At 44.9% G+C, this 27086-nt stretch overlaps 1 protein-coding gene across 1 annotated transcript in view; it reads right to left on the bottom strand.

Moving 5' to 3' along the window:
• Positions 1 to 27086, bottom strand: part of LOC138472817 (myosin heavy chain, embryonic smooth muscle isoform-like) — a 374216-nt gene that overhangs the window by 5373 nt on the left and 341757 nt on the right. Inside the window, exons 11-13 of the mRNA XM_069611184.1 lie at positions 24929 to 25072; positions 12471 to 12554; positions 4373 to 4465 (exon numbers count right to left, since the gene is read on the bottom strand). Coding sequence (XP_069467285.1) covers positions 4373 to 4465; positions 12471 to 12554; positions 24929 to 25072 — 321 coding nt within the window. The remainder of the gene's footprint in view (positions 1 to 4372; positions 4466 to 12470; positions 12555 to 24928; positions 25073 to 27086) is intronic.

Consider the following 27086-nt stretch of genomic DNA (forward strand, 5'->3'; position numbering starts at 1 on the left):
CGTGGATAAGAGGGGGCTGGAAACACCACTACCATGTCGATCTCCTGAGTTCTCACGAATGAAGGAATATAGGAGCCAAGTATCCTGCAACTACAAGGCTGAACCGAGGAATCACTGGTGACCCGCTGAAGGACTGCTCCTCTGCACTACTGTCGCTTGGTGAAGCCCTTTCTACCTCTGATCGAACGCGAAGGCCTGTACTGGTACTTCGACCCCTTGGAATAGTGGGAACAACTATTCTCGGCATCTTCACCATCTCCTGCACGTAAGCCTTCGGAAGTGTCTCTGGGCCATCCAGCAGACTGACCAGCCTACCCAGGAGTCTTGCTCTGTAACCGCCGTCAGGTTGTGTTGTATTACGAGTCCTGCCACTCTCACACGATTTGTATACTTGGCATTCCCAGGTCTGAAGTGAGCAGTGTACATTGGGCTGAAATACACACGGCCGCTCGGTTGCCCTGCTGTTGTGGCAAACTGTGCGGGTTCACTGCGTTTGGGACATCCTCAACTCTACTTCTGCTGCTGCAGAATCTACACAACGCCGAGACGTCCCCTGCTCATATCGGAACCTGCCAGCACTGAAACTGACGTGGAGAAGCCTGGGTCTGCCTGCATCGGGGACCGGTGAGTAGCATCGCTAGAAACTGGTTGCCCTCCTGCATTGGTCTGGTTTGTCCAGAGGTTACCCTGTTCCAAGAAACTAGGCTGGCCTTCTGAACCTCTGCCCCTCCAGGACAGAGTTCAGAAATCCATCTTAACAAGAATCATTTCCAATCACTATGCAAAAATGTCAAATGTCTTCAGAGGACCACCAATCACATAGAAACAGGTCGATAGAGGGAAAGTTCTCACCACAGACAATGGAGGTCTCCTACCAACAGACGTAACCGCTCATCAAGCAGACAGCGAGGATCCCCACATAGAACCAGACAACAGCGGGACAGAAGGGATGATACCCGACGAGCGCTCGCTCTGGAAGACTCAAAAAGGTCAACACGCCATAAGGTGAGAAATGTAGAAGTCTCACCAAGACATTGCAACAAATCTGAATCATCATCTTCCATTGGTGACTGCAAGCGAGGACACGTACATGCGATAGGCAACAAAACGGCTACAGAATACAGCATGGCATTACTATTACAAGTGAATTGAAATGCACGAGAATTCCTAATCGACACAGGAGCCACCGTCAATGTAGTCAACGAGGACACCTATCAAGGACTAGAAAAAAAGAGGGCATTAAAACCAGCTGACATTGACGTTCATCCCTATGGAGCAAACACACCACTAGAATGCAAGGGCATGTTCAAAACTATATGCACCTATAAAGACAAAAAAGCAAAACTGAACAAATACGTAGTAAAAGGTAAAGTACCAGGTGGCAGCATTCTCAGTATTAAATATTCTATACAAATGGGCCTGATGCACATAATGTATCAGATCATGACGGCGTACACAACAAGCCCAAAGGACATGATAGTCAAAATGTTCCTGGCACTACTCAACGGGCTAGGAAGACTCAAAGGAAAGCAGATTATATTGCACCTCAACCCAGGCATCAAGCATGTTGCACTGCACTACTGAGAGAACTCACTAAATATTCGAAAGCAAGTAGAAGATGAGCTTCAATCACTCCTCAGCCAAGATATCATTGAACACGTTACAGGACCCACATCCTTGGTCTAACCCACCATCCCAGTCCCAAAGAAAGAAAACAGAGGAAGTATCTGTATCTGTGTGGACAAGAGAGCACCAAATGTGGCGATTGAGAGAGAAAGACACTTATCACCTAGAATGACTGACCTGATGCACTTAGTTCACGGGTGAAAATCTGCTCCAAATTAGACCTAAACAAAGGCTATCACCAACTTGAGCTACACCCTGAATCCCGATGTATTACTATGTTTCCTATACATCTGGGACACTTTTGCTACAAACGAATTCGCTTCGAAGTGTCCTCCGCAGCTCAGATCTTCCAGAATGAGATTTATCAAATAATTAAGCACATCCCACAATGTCTAAATTACAGAAACGATATATTAGTATTTGGAGTAACACAAGAAGCACATGATGATGCACTACGTCGAGTTTGCATGGCACTAGAGGAGGCAAATCTAACACTAAATGCCGCAAAATGTGAACTTTGTAAGACTACACTGAAGTTCTTTAGACACATATTTTCACAGGATGGACTCAAACCTGACCCTGACAAGGTACAAGCCCTCAATGACACCCCAACGCCCACGTCAACATCCGCCATAAGATAATTTCTGAGCATGGCCAGCTATTGTACGAGGTACATACAAGACTTTGCCTCCATAAGCACGCCATTACATCTTCTTACAGGGAAAGGGCAAGACTGCATGTGGTCAAAGCACTGCAAAGAAGCATTCCAAGAAATCAAAATGCGCATTCCCTCCGCGTCATGCGTGGCATATTATGACCCGACATGGAAACAAAATTAACCGTGGACACAATCCCTGTCGGCCTAGGTGCTATCCTAGCCCAGTTCAGACCGGACTCTTCCTCCTCCTATTCCCGCTGCATTGTAGCATATGCAAGTCGTAGCCTGTCACCTGCAGAGTGCGCATCCTCCCAACCAGAAAAAGAACGCCTGGCAGTCGTATGGGCCTCCAAGCACTATCATCTATTTCTATATGGTCGCAAGTTCACCATTATCACAGACCACCAGGCACTCACAACCATCTATCGCAAATCAAATGCTAAGATGCCTCCTCGTATTGCACGCTGGGGACTCCGGCTGCAGGAATACTCTTTCACAATAATCCATCGGCCAGGGAAAGACAACAAACCAGCTGACTTTTTGTCCAGGTACCGCTGCCCGCGAAAGAGGATACGCAATCCACTAAAGCAGATCAATATGTCAACTATATTATACTACTTTGTGGCCACAAGCGAATGGCACTGTTGAAAGGCTTATGGCCAACTTGAAAAGTACTCTTCAAGTATGCTCCATCACTAAAGGGTCATTCATGCAAGTCATTTGCACCCTCCTCAAGGACTATTGTAATACTCCACACAGTTCCACTGGATTGTGACTCTCAGAACTGATGTTCGGCAGAATCATCAAAACTACTCTGTCACAGCCTCCCAACACAGCGGTGGCTGCGGACAAGGAATCAAGGGCTCGGGATCAAGATGAGGAAAGCGATACAAAAATGAGAAACTATGCTGAAACTAGTAGGAAGGCCAGAGAACCAGAGATGCAAATAGGAGACCGGGTACTAGTGCGGCAATCGCAGGCTCCCAAGATAAACACCTGCTTTCAACCCGAACCCCTGACAGTGTCACACATCAAGGAATCCATGATAACGGTGGCGAGCCCTGGTGGCCACATCACCAGAAACTCTTCCTTCTTCAAAACGATGGAGAGGGAAATATGAGAAAGCAAGGAACCTTTCCTCTCAGAGAGTTCATCAGACAACTGCTCTGATTTCATGGATGGGGAAATAGATACCAATGACAGTGACAGTGAAAGAGGAGACTGTACCCCAAGGGCTTGTAGCCCAACAAAAAGAACAATTTGCAAACCAACAAGATGATGGAGGAAATGGGCTAGATGAGGACATTTTCTTCAAAGTTGGGGAGATGTAACGTCCCATGTTTATGTTTATGGACGACAAGGCGTCCCATTATCCCCTTTCCATGTTGTAAGCCAACAGCAGTTGATCACGTGTGTGGGTGGGGTTACTTCCAGTATTCAGCAGTCTAGATTGGAATAAAGAAACAACCACACTGTTATCCTTATGTCTCTGTGCTTTATTGTGTAGCCTTATTTACTTGCCCTGTTTCCTACATAACATTCAGTATCTCCGAAAAGGGTTACTGTTGCTTAGCTTCAGGCATGAAGTGGAAGTGATAATATCATGGCAATATCACACATGGACTTTTGTAATATCATAAATATATGTCAGTGTAAAAATTGATAAAAGAAGTCTAAAATCGAGCACAACAGCTTGTTCCATGCCAAGAAAGACTACAGCAGGTTACACCAGTTGGTAAAGGAATCAAGGAATTATTTCTGACTGTTGGGATACACCCACTGAGTGGTCCTTCACCTTCCTTCCTTTAGCCTTGCCCTTCTTGCTGCCCACATCTTCAGTTGGAGGTGCAATGCTGATTCAATTACTGCTATGTGAAATTGAGTAAACAAATACATGTATTGCAAGGCTCTCGTTGCTTAGCTTCTCAGTGCCCTGCACTAATCATAGTGCACATCTCATCTTTTCTGTGCACTCTGTTCCACTAGTGCAAATTATAGATCAGGGCACTGCACTCCAATCCACAAACTGCATGGCTCAGGTCTTCTCAGCACACCTCCCACCACCTCCTAGTTTCCCTGAAGCCTCACCTGCTCTGCTTGCTGCAGTTGGAGCTGCTCTTCTTTCATCAATGATCTGTGCCGCAGGAGCTTTCCGAAGTTATCTTCTTTTTGACTCTGGTACTGAAATGAGGTCAGATACATGTACAATGTTTAGCTTCTACGATGACTTCTATGAGGACTGAGTATAACATCTGCACTTAGCAACATTATATTGCTCTTCCTCAACCCCATGCCTTACACAATGATGATATCCCTAGCATTCAAACTAATACATAGAACATCTCCACATCCACTGAATAAACCAACCTGAAGGTATGCACCGTACCAGCATTCCTGAACTCCTGGACTATTAGATATCCCTATGCAAATAGTACCCCACTTCAAGGAGGGGAAAAACACCAAAGCAGCTATCCTAAGGTGTCCAGTAATAAGAAAAAGGGGTGGGTAAGGACCGTAAAGACATTCAACTGGTTTAGAAGTCAAACAATAAGGTATTCTGTTTTTTTTTCTTTTGTCTTCTGCCGCGATCTCATTGTGAATGAGGCGTCTATTGATAAGCAGGGATTGCTGCTGGTTGCACAGCAAATTAAATATACTCCATAACACTTGCCTCTATCTTGAAAGATGACATAACATCATATTCTGAACAGTTTTGTAACATTTTTCTTAGTGTTAAGGCATCATGAAGCAAGACACAGCCAACAGATTCAAATTCGTACTCAAAAGCTTTATTTAACTTAAAGGTCAGGGTGGAGTAAGGCCTATCTTGCCCTGAGCTAAGGTGGGATTTCTCTACCTAAAGAAAACTAAGCATAGTGTGCGTCAGGATGTCCAAATTAAGTAACTGTCTGTGTCCAAAACCTCTACTTGCCCTCACAACTAACTATATACAATGTGTAATGTGTAGGGGTGTCAGCTTCAAAATTATTAGTGTTCAAAAGTTCAAAAGAAAGTGTAGAGCTTCTTCCGGCTCTCCGCTTGTGATCAGCTCCCCCTACCCCAAGTTTAAGACAGTTCACAAAAGACTGGGGTTCCCTTACCCAATAGTTAAAATCTTCCAGCTTTTCTAAACAAGACAGATCTGTTTCTTGATAGGCAGCCATTGATAAAGAGCCCTCGGTCTATGCGCAGTTGTCGGACCACACAGTCCTCCCATTACAGATTAAGCAACCGATACCCCTTCTTATCTGCTTTCCATCAACAATTATCCATTGCTTTCCTTGAACTGTTAAACTTGTTCCTTTCATCAATGTTACTATTCCAGCACTTTACTGTGGCCTGGTTTGCCATTATGAACTTTGTTACACCCTATGTATTCCTCTGCTCTTGTCAATACAGGTTTTCCCTTAACCTCTAGTTGCTTGAACTAGTTTAACTTTGCCCAATACTTGGCTTCTCCTCTCATACCCTTCTTGGGTTTTCCTTGGCTTGCCAACACTTGTGTCTTAAACAACTCACTCCATGCTATCTCTCCCTTGCACCACCTTATTTCCATTCCATTCATAAGGATTCACAACTTTCTTTGGCTTTATGTATCATTCAAAATTGTTTACAATGGGCTTCATTGTAAGTTTGCCAGTCTGGGAACTACGGTACCGGTAAGCATGCCGGTACCGTAGTTCCCGGACCGGCAAACTATGAGTTCTGCTCGCAGGTGCCATTGCGGCTGCCAGGACTGGCCTGGCGGCCGTAGTGGCACTCGCGAGCAGAACATTTCGAAGCACAGGCATCGCTGATAACGGTGCCTGTGCATTCGGCTTCCCCATTGCCATTGAGCGATGTGAGGCTCAATGGGAATGGGAAAGAATTTTTTCCGGCACCCAGGAATGGGCAAATACCGGGTCCGGCAACGCCATAATGACCCAGTAATTGCCCATTTCTGGGCGCCAGAAAAAAATGAATACCGGCGGCAGCCGTACCTGTTTTACAGGCACGGCTACCGCCAGGGTTGTAGTGACCACCAATGTCTTTCAATTCATTCATTTTGTGTTCAAAATAACTTGCTTCTGCTTTATGCAGCATTCAAAATTGCTTATTATCATTTTCAGTTTGTTTGTTTTTCCATTCCTAAATGTGCTTATAACACTTTTTAATTCATTTGGTAGCAAAGAATTAGTGTTTCGAGCTGCTGGAGAATCACAATATGAGTGTTTCCCTTGTATCTCCCACCACCTCTGTACGGCTGCTCCCTTTGGCTTCTTGTGTGCTTCTGTACTGCGGTCTGGCTTCCTGTCTCTCCACTCTTCCTCTGCAGAGACCGGAGAGAGCGCCGCCTGCACTCTTGGCGTTCTGCAGTGCTGGAGTGGCTCGGCACCAACATCTCCTGCTGCGTGCACCCAACAGGGAAGGTTGGCAGGCCTTTCAGACCCTCTTGTGGCATATCTCTGCTGTTACGTCCCTCGACACTGCTCTCGGCTCCCACTCCTCTCGCTCTCCAGTCAGCTTCTCTCCCGCTCATGTCGAGGACCCGCTTCTGGGTTCCTTTCCGTGCTCTTCCTCTAGCTGTGCAGCCAGGCTTCTTATACATTTGGGGACTGTCAAAGGCCCACAGGTGTGGGTCATTTAGTTCCATTGCCTGATCTTCATGAAACCTATTAGCTAGATATGCATGGCTATTCCCACTTTATACTTCCATAGCCCTCTTCTTCGTCTCAGTACCAAAGTGGTGTTTGGGGAGGTTTGAAAAGGAAGTGTGCATTACTCTGTGCTGTCTCCTACCTGTCTTGGTACTTGATTGATGTATGTCTGTATTAACAAGATAAGGTGACTATGGGTTTCTTTCACCAAAATGAGGATGTGTCCTCCTAGTTGGTCTCTTCCTCGTCTTTGTGTTGAGGTGATAATTTTGGGGGACATTTTAGATGGAAGAAAAGGGAAAGGGCTGACAGCCTACAAAGGCCTGAGGGATAGAAGGTTTGTTTTGGAAAGGGAATAGGCGATACCATGGGCCTCATTACAAGTATGGCAGTCCCGAAATACTGTTCTGGTGGCTCTGTACCGCCACCTTTTTCCAGACCAGCACACTCCGAGTCGCGATGCCGCAAACTCTGTCACTTCAGGTGACCTACCGTATCCGGCAGCACCGTGAACGACATCAGTGGAATGACGCATCGGCCATGCCTGAAACACCGGCACAGCGGTAGTATGGGCACATTCTGAGTACCAACTTCATGGAAACACTGGCATAAAAGTGGCATTGGCACCGTGATGATGGCACCAGGAACATCAGCATCGCGGACCAGGCATTAAAGGCATTAAACAGTGTTAGGTGTGCAGTAACAGGCCACAGGTGGCCAAAATCACCCCAGGTGCACACCATGAGCACTGGAAAAGCACAAAAGGACCACTCCCACGCCCCACACCTGTTCCATTACAACCATGCTTGCAGTAATGGAGCTGGAGATCCTGCATGCAGGGATACAACTGGAAGAGGCAGAGAGGCAGAGGAGGCAGCAGAGGCACAGGAGGGGAAGGAAGGTCATCATGGCCATGCAAAACAACAATGGCCAGCAGGCAGCACCCCGCAGGCAGCCACCCATACCCCGCAGAAGGGCCACACCCCTTAACCTCAGCCAAACACAGATCCACGCCCTCTACCGGCTAGACATTGACACCATCACCTCCATAGTGGACCTGATCCACAATGACCTTGTCAGCCTCAACCAGATCCATACTGCCACTCCCCCCCCCCCTTGCTCAAGGTAGTGTCTGTGCTACATTTCCACCAGCACCTACCAACACACTGTGTGTGAACTGCATGGGCTATCCCAACCCTGTTTTTCGAGGGTCATCTTCCAGGTTCTGGATGCCCTCCTGCGGCATGTGTCTAATCACATAGCCCTACCCAGAACACTTGACCAGGTCAATGCCACCAGCATCGTATTCCATGTCCTGGCTGTTATGCCCAATGTGATTGGTGCATTGGACTACACACTTGTGGAGTTAGTGGCCAGGCACGCCATTGAGCCAGTCTCCAGGAACCGTAAACTTTACCACTCCCTCAATGTACAGATGGTGTGTGATGCACACCACCTCATCACCCATTGCTGTGAAAGATTTCCAGGATCAAGACACGATTCTATGGTGCTGAGGAACTCCACGCTGCCCGGGTACATGGCACGTCACAGTGGAGAGCGGACCTGGCTGTTGAGTGAGTGTAATTACCAAAGCAAAAAACAGGGATTGTGGACTCGCAACAAGATACCTGTGTGCTAATTATCACTGTTTGGATTTAAAAGAAAATAAATCCATGGAAAGATGTGAGCAGCAGTCCAGTTCCCGCCAACCTATCCACACAGGTTGGTATTGTATTAATAATTATATAATAAAGGGGGTGGAATTGCGCTTGACACCATTAAGATAAGAAACTACAATCAAAATACAGTATTTTAATGAAATTAAATGAAGAACAGCCGACACGTGTTTCGACACTCGGGTCGTCTTCAAGGCATAAGGAATGATGAGTGGCAAATAAGTATAAGAATCCAAATGGAGATTGGTTGGGTCGTACCCGTTGAAGAACGTCTTGAAATCTTCCAACATTGAAACATTGAACCCCCTTCAACAAGGAAGAGACCTGTTGATTCTCAGAGAACACTGCCTACTGGGCCTCAGTGGGAGAATACAGGTACACAATGGGCCTCATTACACGGACGGCGGTAAGGGTTAACGGTCACCGTTAATGGCAACGGTGACCGTTAACCCTTACCGCCGTACTACGAGGTCCCTTTGCGGGTTGGAGGAATTAACGCCTGCTTCTTGCAGGCGTTAAGTACCAACCCGCTAAGGGACCTCGGAGCTAATTACGGCACCGCAAAATTGCGGTGCCGTAATTAGCGCCTTCCCCATTCCCATAGAGCCCTATGGGGCAGAAATGGGAATGGGGAAGGGCAATGGCGGAAAGGGGATTTACCGCCCCTCCAACCTTGGAATGGGGCGGTAAATCCCCTTTCCGCCAAGGCGGTGCCGGTAATTTACCGGCATGGTCCAGGGTGCTAATAGCACCCTGGATTACCGCCTTCCGTGTAATGAGGCCCAATGACTAGACAACACAGCAGGCATATTATGCAAGGGCTTGCCCTCATGTCCCAAATGTGCCTCCTGGAATGCTTTGACTTCTAGACCAATGGTCGGAAGTACTCAGAAGTACAGCGATGTAAACCAGGGGTTCCACAAGATACTCCTGGGAGAGCAAAGCTGTTACCATTCATTATATGTGATATTTGTATTGTGTTCATCTTGCTTGTGTAGTTTGGTGTTAAGTGCATCTTTAGTGTGTGTTCGTAGCGCTACCCTTCCTTCTTGATTTGTACTGAAATCGCCTTTGGAGGTAGGGTTTGTGCAGGACTGGAGACTGCAAAAACCTGAGATGTCCAAACAGAGACTATTTCAAAGAGTGATTACATCGGGGGAAGCCCTGGACTGATCCCCCACTTACAACTGTAGAGGCAGCCATCTTGCATCATTTATCAGTGTTTTTGTATTTATTTGCCTCTAAGGTGGCTTTGCATTTGGCAAAGTAGAAAATCCCAGATAATATATATATTTCATATATTGCAACAGAGAGCTTCCTAACTTGGATCACCGAATGGAGAGAAAATGGCTGATCCAATTTCGGTCTGATATCCTAAAAATGTATAACAATTTGGCTGGATGGCAAGGGTTGACCAAATTTGTTAAGCTACGCCCATAATTCTCTAATTTCGAAGAGATAATTCCACAATTTATCTTCTTTTGTCCAAAGTACACAAATGTATGCCAGTCCACCCTGGATCCATTGCTAAAAGACAGAGGTTTCACCCATTGGCAGCCAGCACTTTTACATTGGAAAACATTTACGGACAGAGCTGGTACACTGGCCTTTGAGCTTTTTTAAAAACAGCTCTAAGACTTGGAGAACCAGAGGGCTATTGGAAGTAGTGAACCTGCACTCTGCACCTTACACCTAGCATATATTTTGCAACCAGTAGTCCTCGTTATGATTTTGGCTGTGTGGTAATTGTTTGGCGTTCACTCCGTTATCACCACTATTTTGCGCAGTAATGGAATTACCTCCAGTTCTACCACACTGCTGAATTCTGAATTTGGAGATGAAGGAGAGCAGTACCTCCAGCATAACAAATGGAGGATTGACCGCAGCCGAATTACATCTCATGATAAATCCTCCAAAATCCCCATAAAGTATTATGGGCTGAGTGGCAGCAACATTTACCACCAAACTCGTAATGAAGTCTAATGTCTTATGATGCAATACTCGTTAACAGTGTTTAAAACTTTTTAGCAACAATATTTGGATTATCTGTGTTTTGTGCATTATTAGTTTTTCTGTTTTTAACATTATTTTAGAACTCATTACAAGGTTGGCAGTATTCTGGAATTAAATCCGAAGGGTACCCCAGCGTCTCTTTAATATGTGATTTAAGAGGTTAAAGTGTATGCAAATGCTGGCCAGGGTTTAGAAATTCTTATGACGCCGGTTCTCGAGGTTTTTGAATTTGTATTAGTACATACAGGTGCGGGTGATGGTTATGCTTATTGAACCAGCCTATGTGAGGAGAAAGGTATAGACAGCGCTAGTAAAAAACATATCAATAGGGCAGGAGGTTCCTGGGATCCCAATGGATTCAGTGTTCTGGGATGCAATCATGAATATATTATTATCTTAGAGTCGTTTATCCAGTTCTTAAAGACATTCTGATTCTTGAACCAATTAAGGAGTATTCTTATGTCCTTATTCTTGAGCTGAGACCAGAATGCTGCTTGATTCACCATAGTGCCACAGACATGAACAGGGCTTCAACTTACCATCCTTGCAGAACCTACTAGTCCCTCGATACCAGCAATGCTGCTGTCACCACATGCAAAGTGAACCAAACAGAAAAACTTTCAAAGACGTAATGAATGCACGTCAAAATGCATGCCCTCTAATAAAATGTTTTAAAGATGTCCTTTGACCTTGCTGCTCCACCTGTCCAAGTGTCTCAATGAACAATGGTCGACTTTGGGGAGTATTGGATTATAGACATAATATTATAACTCAAGTCGACTATAAAATCCAATAGTGACCCCTTTCACTTCAGCTTCATATACCTTTTGCAGCAGCTCGATTAAAAGCCCTTGCACTAGGTATCATTTTGGAACTCTAGAAGGACAGGTGTCACAGCTTAGTCACTGAGAAAATTGAATGCTGACCACCTCTATATGCACAAGAGCGAACATGGTGTTTCTGCACCCTGCCCTGAAGAAGCAACGTCTAGCAAACACTGTGACACATAGACTGGTCATCAACCAGTGCCGTAGAGAAGGATGTCTCTCTTAGGCCTGGGTTGGGCATTGGTCAGTAGCATACATTTGGGTGACAGTTTCTCTAAGCCTTGAGTTGGAACTAGTGACCTAGAGATAACTGATTACTGGAGCATGGCTTGACAGCAAATAGTTTTCTACAGCTGGAAGTATTCTTACCTCATGGGTAGGCTGTTGATATCTAACTTAGAAGTAAAAGGTTCTACGATTCGGGATAGACTGATGTATGTGATCTAAAGATGGAATGCTCTATAAAGCATGAAATCATGAACTGGAACCAGTGACCTCAATATGTCTAGCTCATTAAGGCAGGAGTTGGAACAAGTTATTTGGAAATGGAAGGCTCTTTAAGTGATGGGCTGGACATCATCAAATGTTTTAGAGGACGAAGAATGTACAGCTTGGACATGCATTTGACCAATAGCCCTGAAGATATGGACAGCCTCCACTTGAAATAGTGACTGAGTGCTGCCACAAGGCTATCTGAGGCATGTGCTGGACTTGCGCCTGCGACTTGGCATTGGAAGTCTCCTAAGCGCTGAACTGGGCATTGACTTGTATTTTAGGTGTGGAAAAGTTCTACAAGTGTCCTGCAGGTGGGTCTATAGGGAGTCCACTCTGCATGGGAATAAATAAAAAATAGACCTCAGGTTCTCTCAGGCCTTGAATGGACTTGGACCGAAATTATGAGGCCCCATAACCTATGCTACACTTCTATCACATTCATGAAGACCCTCATCTCGAATGACGTTTCCTGGAAGTTTGGAATCTTTTCTACAATGGAATTATGGGATTGAAAGTGTCAGTATCATAAGATGCTCACCTTGCGCAGCTGCGCCTGCTCCCTCAGGAGCTGCCATATCAGCTGCTGCTCCTTCTTGTTTGCATCTGAGAGCGATTTCTGTACCTGAAGAAAAAGACAAGAACTGCATTTATCGTGATGAAGGATAAGAACTCTTATCACAGGGATTTCAATTCGCCTTCCCTTTATTTTTTGTCTCTGCACTCCACCATCGCTCAAAACATAACATGCATGGTTTGCTTCATCATGCCCTTGCTCCTCATTCTTGCACACTAATCCTCTATCCCTCCACTCTTTTTCATCTGTGCCTTTTTGTTTACTCTCCCTCCCTCGTTCATCCACTTATTCGGATAGTCAAAGTTTGGGAAAGTGTTGTAGGCTTTTATATTTGAGGAGGATTACTGATTAACTATTTTTCATAATGTTTTCATGTTGTATTATAAAATTATTTTACCGCGCAACTGTCTCTGCCACGGCAGCATCCTGGAACTGAAAATGTTCACTACACAACAAGGGCATCAGGGAATCATATCTTAATTAGTGGATTGGAATGTCAATCTTTTTCATAAAGTAATTAGGCTAAGAGATAGACTTCTAGAAAAAGGGAGCTTGTTCCAAAGCGTCCCAGCAGAGTCAGAGAGCGCCCAATCACCCAGTCTGCATTTCTTCGTTCTGCGAATACTCACATTCTGTATACGTTTTGTATGTAGATTGTACTTGGCGTGTTACAGAAGGAATCAGTTTGATAGGAAACAGGGGTCCATGTTAATGGGTGGTTCAATTGACCATACATTCTGAATGTGCTGCATTTGATAAACTGCCAGGTCCATAAAGATGCTGTTGACAGTCAAGATGCGCCAAAACCAAAGTGATTATGGATGAACCCTAAGAGGGAAATGTGAAAAAGGAAAGATCCTTTTTATATTATTTAGGTTGAAAAACTCCTCCATTAGAACTGATTTCTGGCAGTCCTGGCAGAGGCCTAGTATATTAGTATTCCCATATTCTTTACAGTTGTTTGCGCCTCCGGAGGAGATCCTAGCTGCTGAGGTCAGATTCCTCGAGCCCAGCTGCAATTTGAACTTCGACAACCACCATTTCCGTTTAATCAGCATTCATGTTGACAGTCCATTGACATTTGTGTGTGCAATGGGATATGACTTTATTGAACAGTACAGATCATACATTTCTTCTTAGGTTAGTATATACGTTTGGTAATGGTCCTCGAAGGGTGCCTGGTCAGGACAGGCTTTAGTAACTCTACATTTATCGAATGAGGGGCACACTCCTGATGTTCAGGACCAAATGGTGCAAGAAAATAAGTATCAAAGAAAGAGATGCTCTCACACAATTTACATTTTCTTCAATAAGACCCTCTCAGGATTTAGTGTGCCTGTTTTAAAATGTCCCAAGTAAAAGCAAATATTACAGCACAAATCTGGAACCTTTGTGGTCTTTGTGCTTTTTCAAATAATAGGTAGCTACTAAACTTACAAAAAACGATTAATGATGTCATTGGGCCTCATTACGAGTTGGGTGCAAAGGGATACCGGGCACTGGTAAGGACACCTTTAGCTGGTAATCGCTTTGCGCCCTATTCCGAGGTCCCTTTGCGGATCCCTCTAAGGCCACCTGGTTTTACCAGGTGCTTTAGCGGGAGCCGCAAAGGGTCCAGGGAGCAAATAACGGTACCGCAAATTGCAGTACCGTTATTTGCACCTTCCCCATTCCCATTGAGCCCTAAGGGGGCTCAAATGGGAATGGGGAATGGTATTTTCAATGGGGACTTACCGGTCCCGCAAAGGTTCGACTAGACCGGTAAGTCCCCATTGAATGAGGGCGGACTCGGTACTGTTATTAGCGCCATGGCTACCTCCAATCTCGGAATGAGGCCAATTGCGTTTTACGAATGGAAACAAGCTTTGACTATGGTATTCCTGGATTTAAACTATGTGTATGGCTTGGGAATACTGGTGCTGCGGCCATCCGATACCAGAAATTGACATAGAAACCTCTGCACAGATCTGGACCTATCCAGAGATTTGGATCTCTGCCGAAAATACGTTAACCTCAGTATCCACTTCAATTCTCATCTATGAAGCAAGAGGGACAAGTTCTTTAATAGACTATGGACCTCATTACGAGGTAGGTGGTAAGGGATTACCGGCACTGGTAAGGACACCGGTGCCGGTAATCCCTTACCACCGTATTCCAAGGTCCCTTAGCGGGTCCCTTCCTTAACGCCGGGTTTTACCAGGCATTATGGAAGGGACCCGTTAAGGGACTTCAGAGCTAATAACGGTACCACAAATTGCAGTACCGTTATTAGCTCCATCCCCATTCCCATTGAGCCCTATGGGGCTCGAATGGGAATGGGGAATGGTTCCCGGAATGGGGACTTACTGGGTCCTCCAAGGTTGGAATGACCCGGTAAGTCCCTATTTCAGATACCCGGACCCGGAATGCGGTAAGGGGGTAGCCATGGTGCTAGTAGCACCATGGCTACCTCCTACCTCGTAATGAGGCCCTATATCCTGTTACCGATGGACACATGAGCATCTTATGGTAGATTTGTGATTTGTCTTAGGGTGGAAAGTGACCATAATGCACTCTTTATGACCAAATATGTAGATGGTAGTTGGGTTTGGTAAGCTATAGTGAAGAAATGGCCACCCTGGATGTGTCCAATAAAGTGAGGGTTAGGTGTGGACCCAGACTAGAGGAATTCACATATGGGTGGGTAAAGCAGATCGAAGTAAATGGGGATCTACAAGAAATCCATGAAGTGTGTGGGATGGGACCAGGACTTGGACCCTCAACCGGGGAGAACATTGGTCGGTTATATGAGGATTTGAATGCCTCTCTTTTACCATTGGTATCTAAGGATATGAAAGGAAACCGCGTTAAGAGATATCCCAAATTTGGAACTTTGGGATGGTTTGATAAAGAACGTGCTAATTTGAAAGGTGTGTTACAATCTGCGGTCCGATAAGGGTGAGGGGGGGGGGTCTGATGAGGTTAGCAAGATCAGAATGAACTATGAATTCCTCATTTCCCAAAAGAAAAAGGAGTTTTGGAATCACAGTTGGCTAAATCTGGTAGGAGCAGCCAACAATAGAGATTCAAAAACCTTCTGGAGGGCTGTGATGCAGGGTCTGTGGAACCACAAACCCAGAGTCTAAACCAATATCTCAGAGGAAGAGTGGTTACTCCACTTGACTCAAATTTTTGGGGTAATGAAAGTTAAGTCATCAAGCGTTACATTGGAACAACAAGTTGATACTCTTTTCGACAGATGGATGCCTGGAAGAGGAGTCAATTCTCTTATTCCTTGAGATGGAAATCTCCTCTGTTGAGCAAAATGGTCAACCAGAAACATCATATTTCACAGAAAATACAATCCATAAGGGTCCAACATAATCCTCAGAAAACTGAAGAGGTGGATAGGTCAAAATGCAATAATACATTGGGCACAAGGAGATTTTAGATCAGAGCTCTCCACTGCAGACCAGGTATTCATTCCATGGCAGTTGTCAAATAAATATTCATTGGCCAAGAAAATGTCCCTATATGCAGCTTTTCTAGATTTTTCCTCAGCCTTTGACATGGTAGTCAGAGAGAGGCTATGGATGAAGCTGCCATGTATGGGAATAGACAAATGCCTGCCTGAAATCATCAGAGTTCTATACTCAAGGACTTCAGTACAGGTGAGGTTTGGCCCTCATGGTCAACTCACTTGGAACATTCAGACAGGGAAAGGGGTCAAGCAGGGTCGCCTGCTAGCCCTGGTTCCCTTCTGCCTGTACATTAATGACATGCCCAAGTTTATTCGACGATGCATCAAAAGATATTCCTAGCATTAAAGGGCAGGCTGTGTCAATACAAATACAAATGTTGCTTCATGCAGCTGACTTTGCTCTTTTTGCCAGGACACCCAACGCTTTGAGAGCCCAACTACAGGCAGTATCACGTTAGTGTATCCTAGACAATCTAACAATGAATTAATCCAAGTCCAAAGTTATGATCTTCAATAATTCTCATAATGGGAAAATAAAGCCATCTTTCAAGTTGTACAGTGAATCTATTTAGGTAGTGGAAATGATCTCTTACCTGTGTATAGTCATTACCCCACATCTCTCCAGGAAAACACATGTAGAGTCAGCAACCAGAAAAGCATCAATAGCAAGCAGAGCCATCATTTCACATTTTGTGCAAACACAGGGATAACTTTGCTTCTGAAATAGAGACAGTCCATAGAGGGAAGTTGGGAGGCATTGTAGCCTGTGGTACAGAATTATGGGGCCTAGATAAGGCTGCCATCCGAGTTGGTATACGCGAAGGTCACTTCTAGAAACAACTTCTATATTTACCAAAAGGTTTCCATCTGCTGTTCTACATGCAGACGTTCATTTCCAGAAACAACAGAGAAGGCTGGCGGATTCCCGGGCCAGGTATACAGTCAAAAGGGCAGTCTCACAGTCAAAAGAGCTGGTAGATTTGGCATGGCAAGAACATTTTTCCCAATCTTCTATCTTCTCCTATACAAAACAGCTGACAAGAAGAGCAAAATCAGCTGGGTCTAGGCTGCGTCTTGGACCCTTTGCATCAATCCTCTGATTCGTATAGGCCCCTGTTGTCTAAACTTAAAGCAGCCCAAAAGGCAAGATCAAGGAGAGTTGACATTTTTGGGAAATGTAGGTTGGGCTGATGCATTTGGGGTGAGTGAAGTCCACCAACCATATCTGTCCAGTCTTACAAACCTGCAGATTAGACGCCTCTTTGCCCTCACTCGAGCCGATATTCTATCTCCAGCTGTTACTGTCAAAAAATGGAATGGCACAAAATGCCCAGCCTATGAATGCATAAGTTCATATTGTATCACCCCCTGAAAAACTGAAGTAATTTCTCCTGGGGATTTTGATCATGACATCACAAAATTAACTGCATGCTTTATTTATTTCACCTCGTGACAGGGAACAAACGGGATTAGCAGTCTCTGAGCATAGAGGGCCTGGGTTTTATGGTTTCTGTGGCTGCGAGCAAGGAGGTAAATTATTAGTGTCCCCTTTTTCCTTCCTGCTCTCCCAGACGTCAATTAGTTACCTTGAGAGAAGTCTGTGACCATGTTATATTGTTTTAAGAGTTTTATTATTCTTTCATGTATTATGTATTTTATCCATTGTTTCTTTTGGCTGTTGGTACTAATTATGAAATCATATATATTTTTTTAAGTTTGTGGTTGTGTTTTAATTGTACCAGGTTTTAAAAATGATGCACATTTATTTATTGTGTATAGTTTGCTTTTATGAAAACCCTAAACAGCCAAAAAGTGTAAATAAAATAAAGTCATAATTAAAATGACTGGCAGATGGTTAAAGTCCTATATATGTGCCATTTCTTAAATTATGTCCAACATAAAACCAATATCAGTTGGATGCAGAGTCAATGGGCCTCATTATAAGTCAGGCAGGCGGTAAGGGGTTAACAGCGCCGGTAAAGGTGCCGGCGTCGTCAACCCCGTACCGCCTGATTACGAGGCCACCTCACGGGACCCGGTCTGCACGTCTGGTGAAACCAGACGTGCAGACCGGGTCCCGCGAGGGGAAGAGGGAGCAAACAACGGGCCGCTCGTAATCGGCCCTTTGTTTGCTCCCTCTCCCATTCCCATTCAGCCCTATGGGGGCTGAAATGGGAAGGGGGGAAGGCCCGGGTCCGAGTTCCCAGAGGGAGGAATTACCGGGCCCTCCGAACTCGGAATGGCCCGGTAATTCCCCATTTTGGGAACCCGGACCCGATTTTGGCGGCAGCCCTGCCGTCAATAGCGGCATGGCTACTGCCAAAATCGTAATGAGGCCCAATGTCCTGTATAGTTCAAATGTGATTTTAAACGATATTTACAGCAACCAATCATTTTTAACTAAGAAATATGTTGAAGGCATTCTTCAATAAGTACAATCTTTATTATTATTTTGAAAGATCCCCGGCCCGGTCTCCTCCAATGCCACCAAGTTAAAGTGGAAGGGTTGAGGGGCTTCAGTACTATAATTAGTTCAGAGTGGGGCATACAGGTACACTCCATCCCCTATTGGGCAAAAGAAGCACGTTTCCATTTCTAGCCTGAAAAATGTTCACCTGGAAAGATGTTGGTGAAAGGGAACAGCAGATGGCTAACTAAGTCTCAAAGAGCAATCTTACCCTAACCCTAAGCAAACAGGTAGGTTTGGTAACTGTATTTACGTCATAAACTTAAAAACTGTACTTACTCAACTCCTCCATCCTCTCGCTACTCCCCCATCCCGTATCTCTGGCCTGTCTTGATCTTATTTTTATTTTGTCCTTTTTGGCTTCTCCTGTGTATTCTCTCTCGGTCTGCCTCTCTGATCACTATCTCCTTTCTGTATCACTGTCTCAAGTCCCTGTGCCTTCCTCTGCTTTTTTGCCATGTCATACTTTTCTCGGTGTGATCTATGCAATTTTGAACCTTCATTCTTTATTTCCACTTGTATCTCTGCCCTTCCTCCTCTTTCCTCTCTCTCATCTCTAACACCTGACGAGGCTGCCTCCTCCATTTCCTCGTCTCTTTCTTCCTCTCTTGACTTGCATTACCCTTTATCACCCTTCCGCCCTACTCGCAAACCTTCCCAGCCTTGGCTCTCCCCTCATCTCTCTATGTGACATTTCCTCCGTCGCCTTGAAAGACATTGGCTTAAGACCAAATTGACAGCTAATGACTCATCATATTTTTCTTACCATACTCTCTATGATGACGATCTATTCTCTGCTAAATGTCTCTACTTCTCTGATCTTTAACACACTCAGTCAGCCTACCCTAGGCGTCTTTTTCAAATTCTCTCTCAGCTTCTGTCTCCTCCTACTCTACACTATTCTGTTAATTCTACCCTATCCACCTCTGACTTTGCCCAATGTATCTCCTCTAAGGTAACCACTCTCCATAATGACATTGAAGCTTCTATTTCATCTGAAGTTGTGACTCCCTCTACCTCTGCTCCCCTCACTTCTATTTCTTGCTTTCAACCAAATATAACTTTGATGTTTCTCTTTTATTAGCTAAAGTACACCCAACTGCCTCTCCTACTAACCCAGTCCCTTCTGCACTTATTCTTAAGGTTTACCCTTCATTAGTGTCTTACCTTAACTCCTTTTTTAACGTGTGTCTCTCTACTTCTACTTTTGCCACGTCCTTCAAATATGCTTCTATTATCCCAATTTTAAAGAAACCCACAGCTGATCCACTGATTGTCTCAGATTTTCGCCCTATTTCCTTATCACCCTATCTTTCTAAATTATTGGAATGGCTGGTCTATTCTCAAGTCTCTACTTCTGTCTCCAATTCCAATCGAGCTTTCACCCTCTCCACTCCACAGAAACTGCTCTACTCTCTGTTTTGGACTTACTTCTTTCTGTGCCTTATGCCAAACACTCATCTTTTCTCATCCTTTTTGGCCTATCTGCTGTATTCAACACTGTTTACCACTCTCTTCTAGTGGCGTCACTCTCTTCCTTCGGTCTCACGTGTTCTGTCCTTTCCTGGTTTCAATTTTATCTCTCTCAAAGACCTTTTTCTGTTTCTTGGGCTGGGAAGTCATCTAAATCTTTCCTGCTTGCCCATGGTGTTCCCCAAGTGTCTCTCTTGGGCTCTTTTCTGTTTCTCTCTTTACACTTCCCCTCTTGCGGCTGTTATTTCTTCTTTCACTTTTATGCTGATGACTCAACTCTTTCTCTCTTTCTCTTCCTTTTCTTCTGAAATTCCCCACATGCTTTTGGCCTGTCGAGTGGCTATCAACTCTTGGATGTCCTCTCACTATCTTACGCTCAATGCTGGGAAAACCAAAGTCTTCTTTCCCCCGCTTATACCCTCTACCCTCCCACTCCCCCATCCTTTATATCTTTTCCTCCATCCCAGCTTCCAATCACACCCAAGGCTCGAAATCTTCGCTTCTACTTTGACTCTAGTCTTCCCTTCTCCCATCACATTTCTTTAACCTCATGCGCATGTCGCTTTCACCTACACAATATTCGTAAAGCACAGCCATTTCTCACTTTTCAAGCTTCTAAACTCCTTATTTCCTCCTTGATTTTTATCCAACTATTTTAGTGGTTTCTGCCCTCTATAGTCTTCCTAATTCCTGTCTTGTCCCTCTCAAATCTGTATTCAACTCTTCTATCTATCTTGTCTGTCTCCTTTCTTTCTGAGATTACATCTCCTCTTCTCTTACCATTCTTGGCTGGTTAACCTTTCACACTCAAATTAAATGTAATTGTCTATGCCTTCTCTTTTAATCCCTCCATGGTCTGGCTCCCAACTATCTCTCTGCTCTGATATCTTTCTATACTCCTTCTCGTTCTCTCTGCTCTTCTTCCCAGTTTCTATTGGTGGCACCTCGTCCCCCTGTGCTCAATCCCATTTTTGTACTTTCATGCTTTTAGCCCCTGTTCACTGGAATGATCTTCCTTACTCTCTTCATTCTATCTCTGTCTATTCTTTATATCGTAGGTTACTGAAGTCTCACTTGCTGCAACATCTTTGATTGATTGTTATTCTGAATTTTTGTTTACTCATTTTATTGTACAGTTCCTCGTTCTCTGTACAGAGCCTTAGCTAAGGCACTTTATAGAACACAAATAAAATACAGAAACTACATATAAATGTAGCATGGGTGATAAAAAAAAAAGACTAGTGCAGTCTTATAAATTGACCATATCTATGAGGCTGCCACCAGAAGCCTGGAGTAGCAGATTTATATATCCCATGGGACTGGCAATGGCTGAATCAGCAGGATGTTGGCCATAAGTACAATGCAGCAATGCCGGAACTTGTGTAACAGTTGACTGGCTTCGAACAAATTGGGAAAAGGGCAATTCAATATTTTGCCTCAGCAAGTGGGTGGGTCCATCGAGGAAAAGAATTGCTTTGCAGCATATTCACTGGCACTTAGTCACATGCTTGCCTGTGAGAGATCTTAAGAATAATCTCCAAACGTTGGTGGTCCTAGTTTGTGGGAACATCAAGGAAGTTCATAGCTTGTCATGTCATCATGTTTCATTATGGTCACTGTTTGAACTTAATGCCCTAGATAAAAATTCATGAGACACCCTAAACCAGCAAAGTCAATGATGAGGGATCATGAGGATAGTATTCCAAAACATCTGGAGAGCCACAGCTTACAGACACCTGCCCTACGGAATTGATGTATCATTGGTCTCCGTGCTCTTTTGAAGATGAATATGTAGAATGTAAATGAAGGACATGTACATATTACTTTATATCACATTACTTTAGATGTGGCCACCAGAATCATCACTTGCAATAATTTCCTGGTCTGAAGAAAGATACCACTATCTTTATACAGTCTCTGAAACTTTTGAGGAGCGCAAGGCCAGAAAGCATCCATTATCTAATTTGGATGTAGAGAATGCCTGCACCTCCCATCGGAACGGAATTGGTGTAAGAAGAGGTGCATGCATTGCAACATCTCTTGGGATAACTAATGGGTCTATAGGTTGCATCACTTTACTAAATCATTGAGCGATCAACCAATACCCGGCACTTCTTGCCCACCGCATTGCCGCTCTCTGCCCTAACTTTCAGTGCTATGCGGATGACCCCCAGCTCATTTTCAGGCTACCTTCGGCCACCTCTTCTCCGACTCTTATCTCTGACTGTCTGTTTGCCATCCAGGAGTGGTGTGCCGCCAATGATCTCTGCCTTAATGCCTGTAAGACTGAGATTCTCCTCATCGGCACACCCTCTCCCTCCTTTCCTGTCACTCTCTGGCTGGCCTCTCTTGGCTCTCTTCCTGCTCCCACCTGCGAGGCTAAAAACCTCAGAATCATCTTCAACTCCACACTCTACTTCTCTCCTCACATCTCTGACGTCTCCAAGAAGTCACACTACCATCTGCACCTCCTCAGAGATATTCTTCCTTTTCTCTCCTTCCCCCAGAAGCTCTCTGTCTCCAGAGCTCTGGCTCTCTCTAAGGTGGACTATTGCAACAGCCTCTTCCTAAATCTGCCTGCTTCTACTCTCCGCCCTCTGCAGCTCATCCAGAACTGGACTGCAAGACTTGTCCCTGGCCTCAAACCCAGGGATCGTATCGTATCTCTCCAGGACTGAAATCTCTGCACTGGCTCCCAGTGGCTGTGAGGATTAAGTTCAAAACCATCTGAATTTTCCACAAGGCCTTCTGGTGCCTGGGGCCTCAATACCTTCAACTCTCTCTTCCTAAATATCTTCCTTCTCGCGCTCTCCGCTCACCCGCCTCCAACTCCCTCAAGGTCAGTTGCTTCTCCAAGCAACGAGTTGGTGGTCGATCTCTTTCTTTGGATGGGGCCTCCCTCTGGAACAGCCTCCCTGCCTCCCTGAAACTTGAGGAGGACCATCTCTGGTTCCGGAAGCACCTCAAAACCTTCCTCTTTGCTTCTGCTTTCTCTCCTCCTCTCCCGTGCTGAACTCCTGGCTGAAACTGTACTGGTTACCTGGCCACCCTCTGATCTCGGGCCCAGGTTCCCTGCCGCGCCAGTTACCCGTCTCCCTGGCAACCTCTGCACTTGGGGACTGTTCTCTGTATCCCTACAGTCCCCCACCTGCACTTCACACCTGATATCTGCACTTACCCTTGCACTTGCCACCAGCTGGCCCTACTTCCTATTGTTTTATTTATTCTATTACACCATGTACTGCACTGACCCCACCCCTCCTCCCTTTCCGTACTTTTCTCTTCCCCCTTCCCCTGCACTTGCACGATCTGAATGACACTTGGCCTAGTAGGATCGTTGTCCCTGTCTTCCCTCTGTTCCCCCTCGCTTGCCACGTCGCACCTTGAAACACTTGTGTATAGGCGCGTTATAAATGCCATATCATATCATATGCATGCACTTTGCCTGCTAATATGAGTCAAGCCTTGTGTTTTTTATTTTTGGATGAAATGTGGTAGTCTTGCGGCTGTACATTTTATCCTCCCCAGGGCTGAAGTTTGCTCTTTTTCACACAGGCTAAGCTTCACCCCGTTTTCTCCAAAGTCTTTGCAAATGAGCAGCACTATTCGTTGATGATACCCTACTTACAGCTGGTTACTATAGACATTAATTAGATGAAACACAACAGTCAAGTGCGTCAAAGTGGAATGGGCCTCCTTATGACCTTGCTGGTATCCCAGTGGCAAACTCTCCAGCATACTGGCAAAGGCAATTACCGCTTCCAGCACTCGGTCCGGCTGCATTACTGCCGATTACGAGTGCCAGAGTGATGGTGTAATTCGCCCCTTGATGGAGACCATAAGATTCCATGGAGGGATTTGCCATCAAGACACCTGCCTTACCTCCAGCTGGAGGTAACTCAGGTGCCCCACCGGCAAACCTGTAGTCGGCCGGTCCAATAAAGTGCCGGTATACATGAATACCGGCACTTTAATACCGTACCAGCTGACTTGGAAAGGCCCAAATGTGTGTATTGGGGGGGGCAAGAGCGCAGGCTTCTGTTGTGTTTAAATGCCAAGATTCCATTTTCTTTTTTGCCAAAAAGGCTAAGACTGGTGCTGCTCTTTATTTCTGAATACATTATGCTTCTCAGTGTATTTCCCCTCCCTTTCTTTATACTGCTCTCAGTCCTTCTATCACTTTCTCCCTTTCAGATTCTCTTCAGTCTAGCCCTGTATCCACTGAGTTTCAAAGATCTCACGCTTCTTGCCTCTTATTATATTTAACTCTGCCATTTTTCACTTGTCAGTTTTAATTGACCGCTCTCCTTTCATGCTGTCATTGTCTGTGTCTGTGTTTTGCCACTTTCTGTGTCTTCGCTATAGCCCATCTCTGTGCACTCTCCAAGTCATGTTTGAGGCTTGCGGTTTTATTCGATTTATTTTTTCTATATAGTGGTGAAATGTATCCATTGATTCAGTTAATGAAGTTCTTAGCACTTCTACCGAATTTTGAAAGCCCCCACGTCTTCCCCCTTTTTGCTTGCCCCTGAGGAGCTTCCTGTATTTATTTTACATCATTAGGACAGAAAAATGTCACTGTTTTTTTTAATACAGATTTTGTTATTAATATTTATCTGTGTTGCACCCTAAGACTGTTTAGGTTTGATTACTGTTTAGGGTTTTATATGGTCTTGGCGCCATACGTGAGTGCCTTTGTGATTTTTATATTCTATGTATGTTTATTATGCATTACATTTTTAATATTGCCTTTTTCTCTACCTATCACGTGAAAGTATTGGACATATTTTTGTAACATGTGGATTTTATCTTTGTGTGTATTTAGGAGAACGTGGTATGGTTAATGTTTCATGATTAGTTAGAGCGAGAGCTATAATGCTTGGGTGACTTTTTTTTCTTTTCCTTTTCCTTTTGTATATCATCAGTCTCTTTCATGCTATACGCTCAATGGTCAGTCAAATGGCATGCACAGTAGCTTCCCTCCTGAACATCCTGCGTATGTTTTTCTGCTACTCCACTCACTTGAGAAGAATTTTCTTTCCTCACTGCTGTTAAACTGTCTCGGAGACGGGCAACAACCTTCTCCTGTTTCTCCCACGAGGTCTCCGCCGCGCGCATGTTCTTGAAGAGGAGCTTTTCACTGTCTGTTGCATTGGAGACTGATTTCTGATGGAAATAAGGAGACATGTGATTAAAAGTATGTGCTTCCATGAAATGGAAGAGGGGGTGCGTGAGAACAAAGGGATCTACTTTTGACATGCATGACATACATTACCCACCACCGAAGAGCGATACTTTTATTTAGCATTATCACTATTTTTACTATTATTTTTATTTAGAGTATTTCTATTTTGTTGGCCAAGTTCCAGGGAGCAACAGAGCACTTTACAGGAAATCAACAAAAAACGGCCAACAACAATAACATAGACGCCACCCTCACTAATTACCTTGCTCAAGTAAACCCATTGATGACTAACAATAATTTTAAAGTAAACCCTGATAAAATAGAAATCTCGATCTCTCCTCACCATGTTGCACCACAAGCAGCTATATCGTGGCCTACTGAAATGAGTATCTGCCCAGAGAACTTAAACGTTATCAAGAACTTTGGGCTTCTTACGTGCAATGGATTTGCCTTAGAAGCACAAATGACTGCATTGGTAAAAGACATGCTTCTATGGTTGATCAGGCGGCTGATGCCCCTCCTGACCTTCCTGCCCATTACACTTGCCATCCTATTGTTGACATTACCCATAATCAACTATCAAAACAGCGAATGCCTCAGCATGATGGCTTGCCTATGAAATGTCAACATATCCAGAACACAGCAGGAAGACTTCTACTTAGACACAATATCGGCAAACATATAACACCAGCTCCAAGATCACTCCAATGGCTGCGGGTCAAGAAAGGGATCCATTTCTATCCAGTCTCTATTGCACATTGAGCACTTCAGGGACATGGATCAGAACTAATTCAAAGAAAGATAATTCTGTATCAACCAAGGAGAACAGCAAAATGTGGAGAACACTGAGATCCAGAAATGACTGACTCTTAGGAAACAGACGCTATGCCAAAAAGAGATACAGAGAATCAGCTTTCTCTAGCATGCAGGGATCACCTGACTTTAAGCAACATTTTGAACACCTGTCTTTTTAGGTCACCTATTTATCCATGCTACCATACCACCAATCTGCCACAGATCACACATGCAGCAAATAAACACCCTAGACCACTGTCACAACATTGTGCTTACCTGCCAGGGAAAGTCCACTGGCAGCTCCGTGATCTCCTCTACCCGGGCCCGTCAAGGCACAGTGTCAGTCCTCGGTGTTCCCCCATGGAGCAGCCATGTTGAATGCGGTGCACATGCACGGTAGACCCGTGGCGAGGTTTCACGAATGCGCAATCTGCCTGTATACAAGGGATTGCCATGGTGACGTTTTGAGGGATAGCCTTCCTCACCACTATAAATTGCAACGCTATGCCACACTCTGTGCATCATACTCTCTTCCTTGTGCAGATGCTTCTGCCCAGAACCAGTTATTGGAACTGAGACAAAGGACCCAGGACCTGATCCTATACATCAGACGATTCAAGCAACTGGCTTATGATTCTTGGTGGCTGGAAATCACACAACTCACGTTGTTCTGTAAAGGATTACGGGACGAATATAAGGATGAATTGGTCCATAACCCTGAAGAAACCTCCTTGCAAGGGCTTCTTGATCAGGTCATCCAGATCGACCACTGCTTGGGAGATCAACGGGCTGCAGGCGAACAGAATGGACAACGGTCCTTGTGCCTATTCCAGCTGTTGGTCCATGTCTCACAGCTGCATCGGGGGAAACAACTGAACCTATGCACATAGGCTCATTGAGGGGTCCGTTGACCGAAGCAGAAGGTCAGCGCTGAAGAGTCACTCGTCTGTGTCTATGTTGCAGGGCTCCCGGACACTTTTTGGATACCTATCCAGTGTGCCCTTCCTGGTCGAAGGAAAACTAGCAGCCCGCCAGCTGGTAGCGAGCAATCGGTGGGCTCCATCTTACCTCAGTTTCGATCTCTCAAGGACCCAGGGGCTCTTATGCCTCCAGCTCCGTTGTTTGTGATCAAAGCCCTGCAGACCCGAGGCATCAGGCCAGAAGAATCCAGTACCGTAACCGCTTTAGTGGATTGTGGTA

Source organism: Ambystoma mexicanum, chromosome 8 (assembly GCF_040938575.1).
Source record: "Ambystoma mexicanum isolate Mex_15411 chromosome 8, UKY_AmexF1_1, whole genome shotgun sequence".
NCBI classification, from domain to species: Eukaryota; Metazoa; Chordata; class Amphibia; order Caudata; family Ambystomatidae; genus Ambystoma; species Ambystoma mexicanum.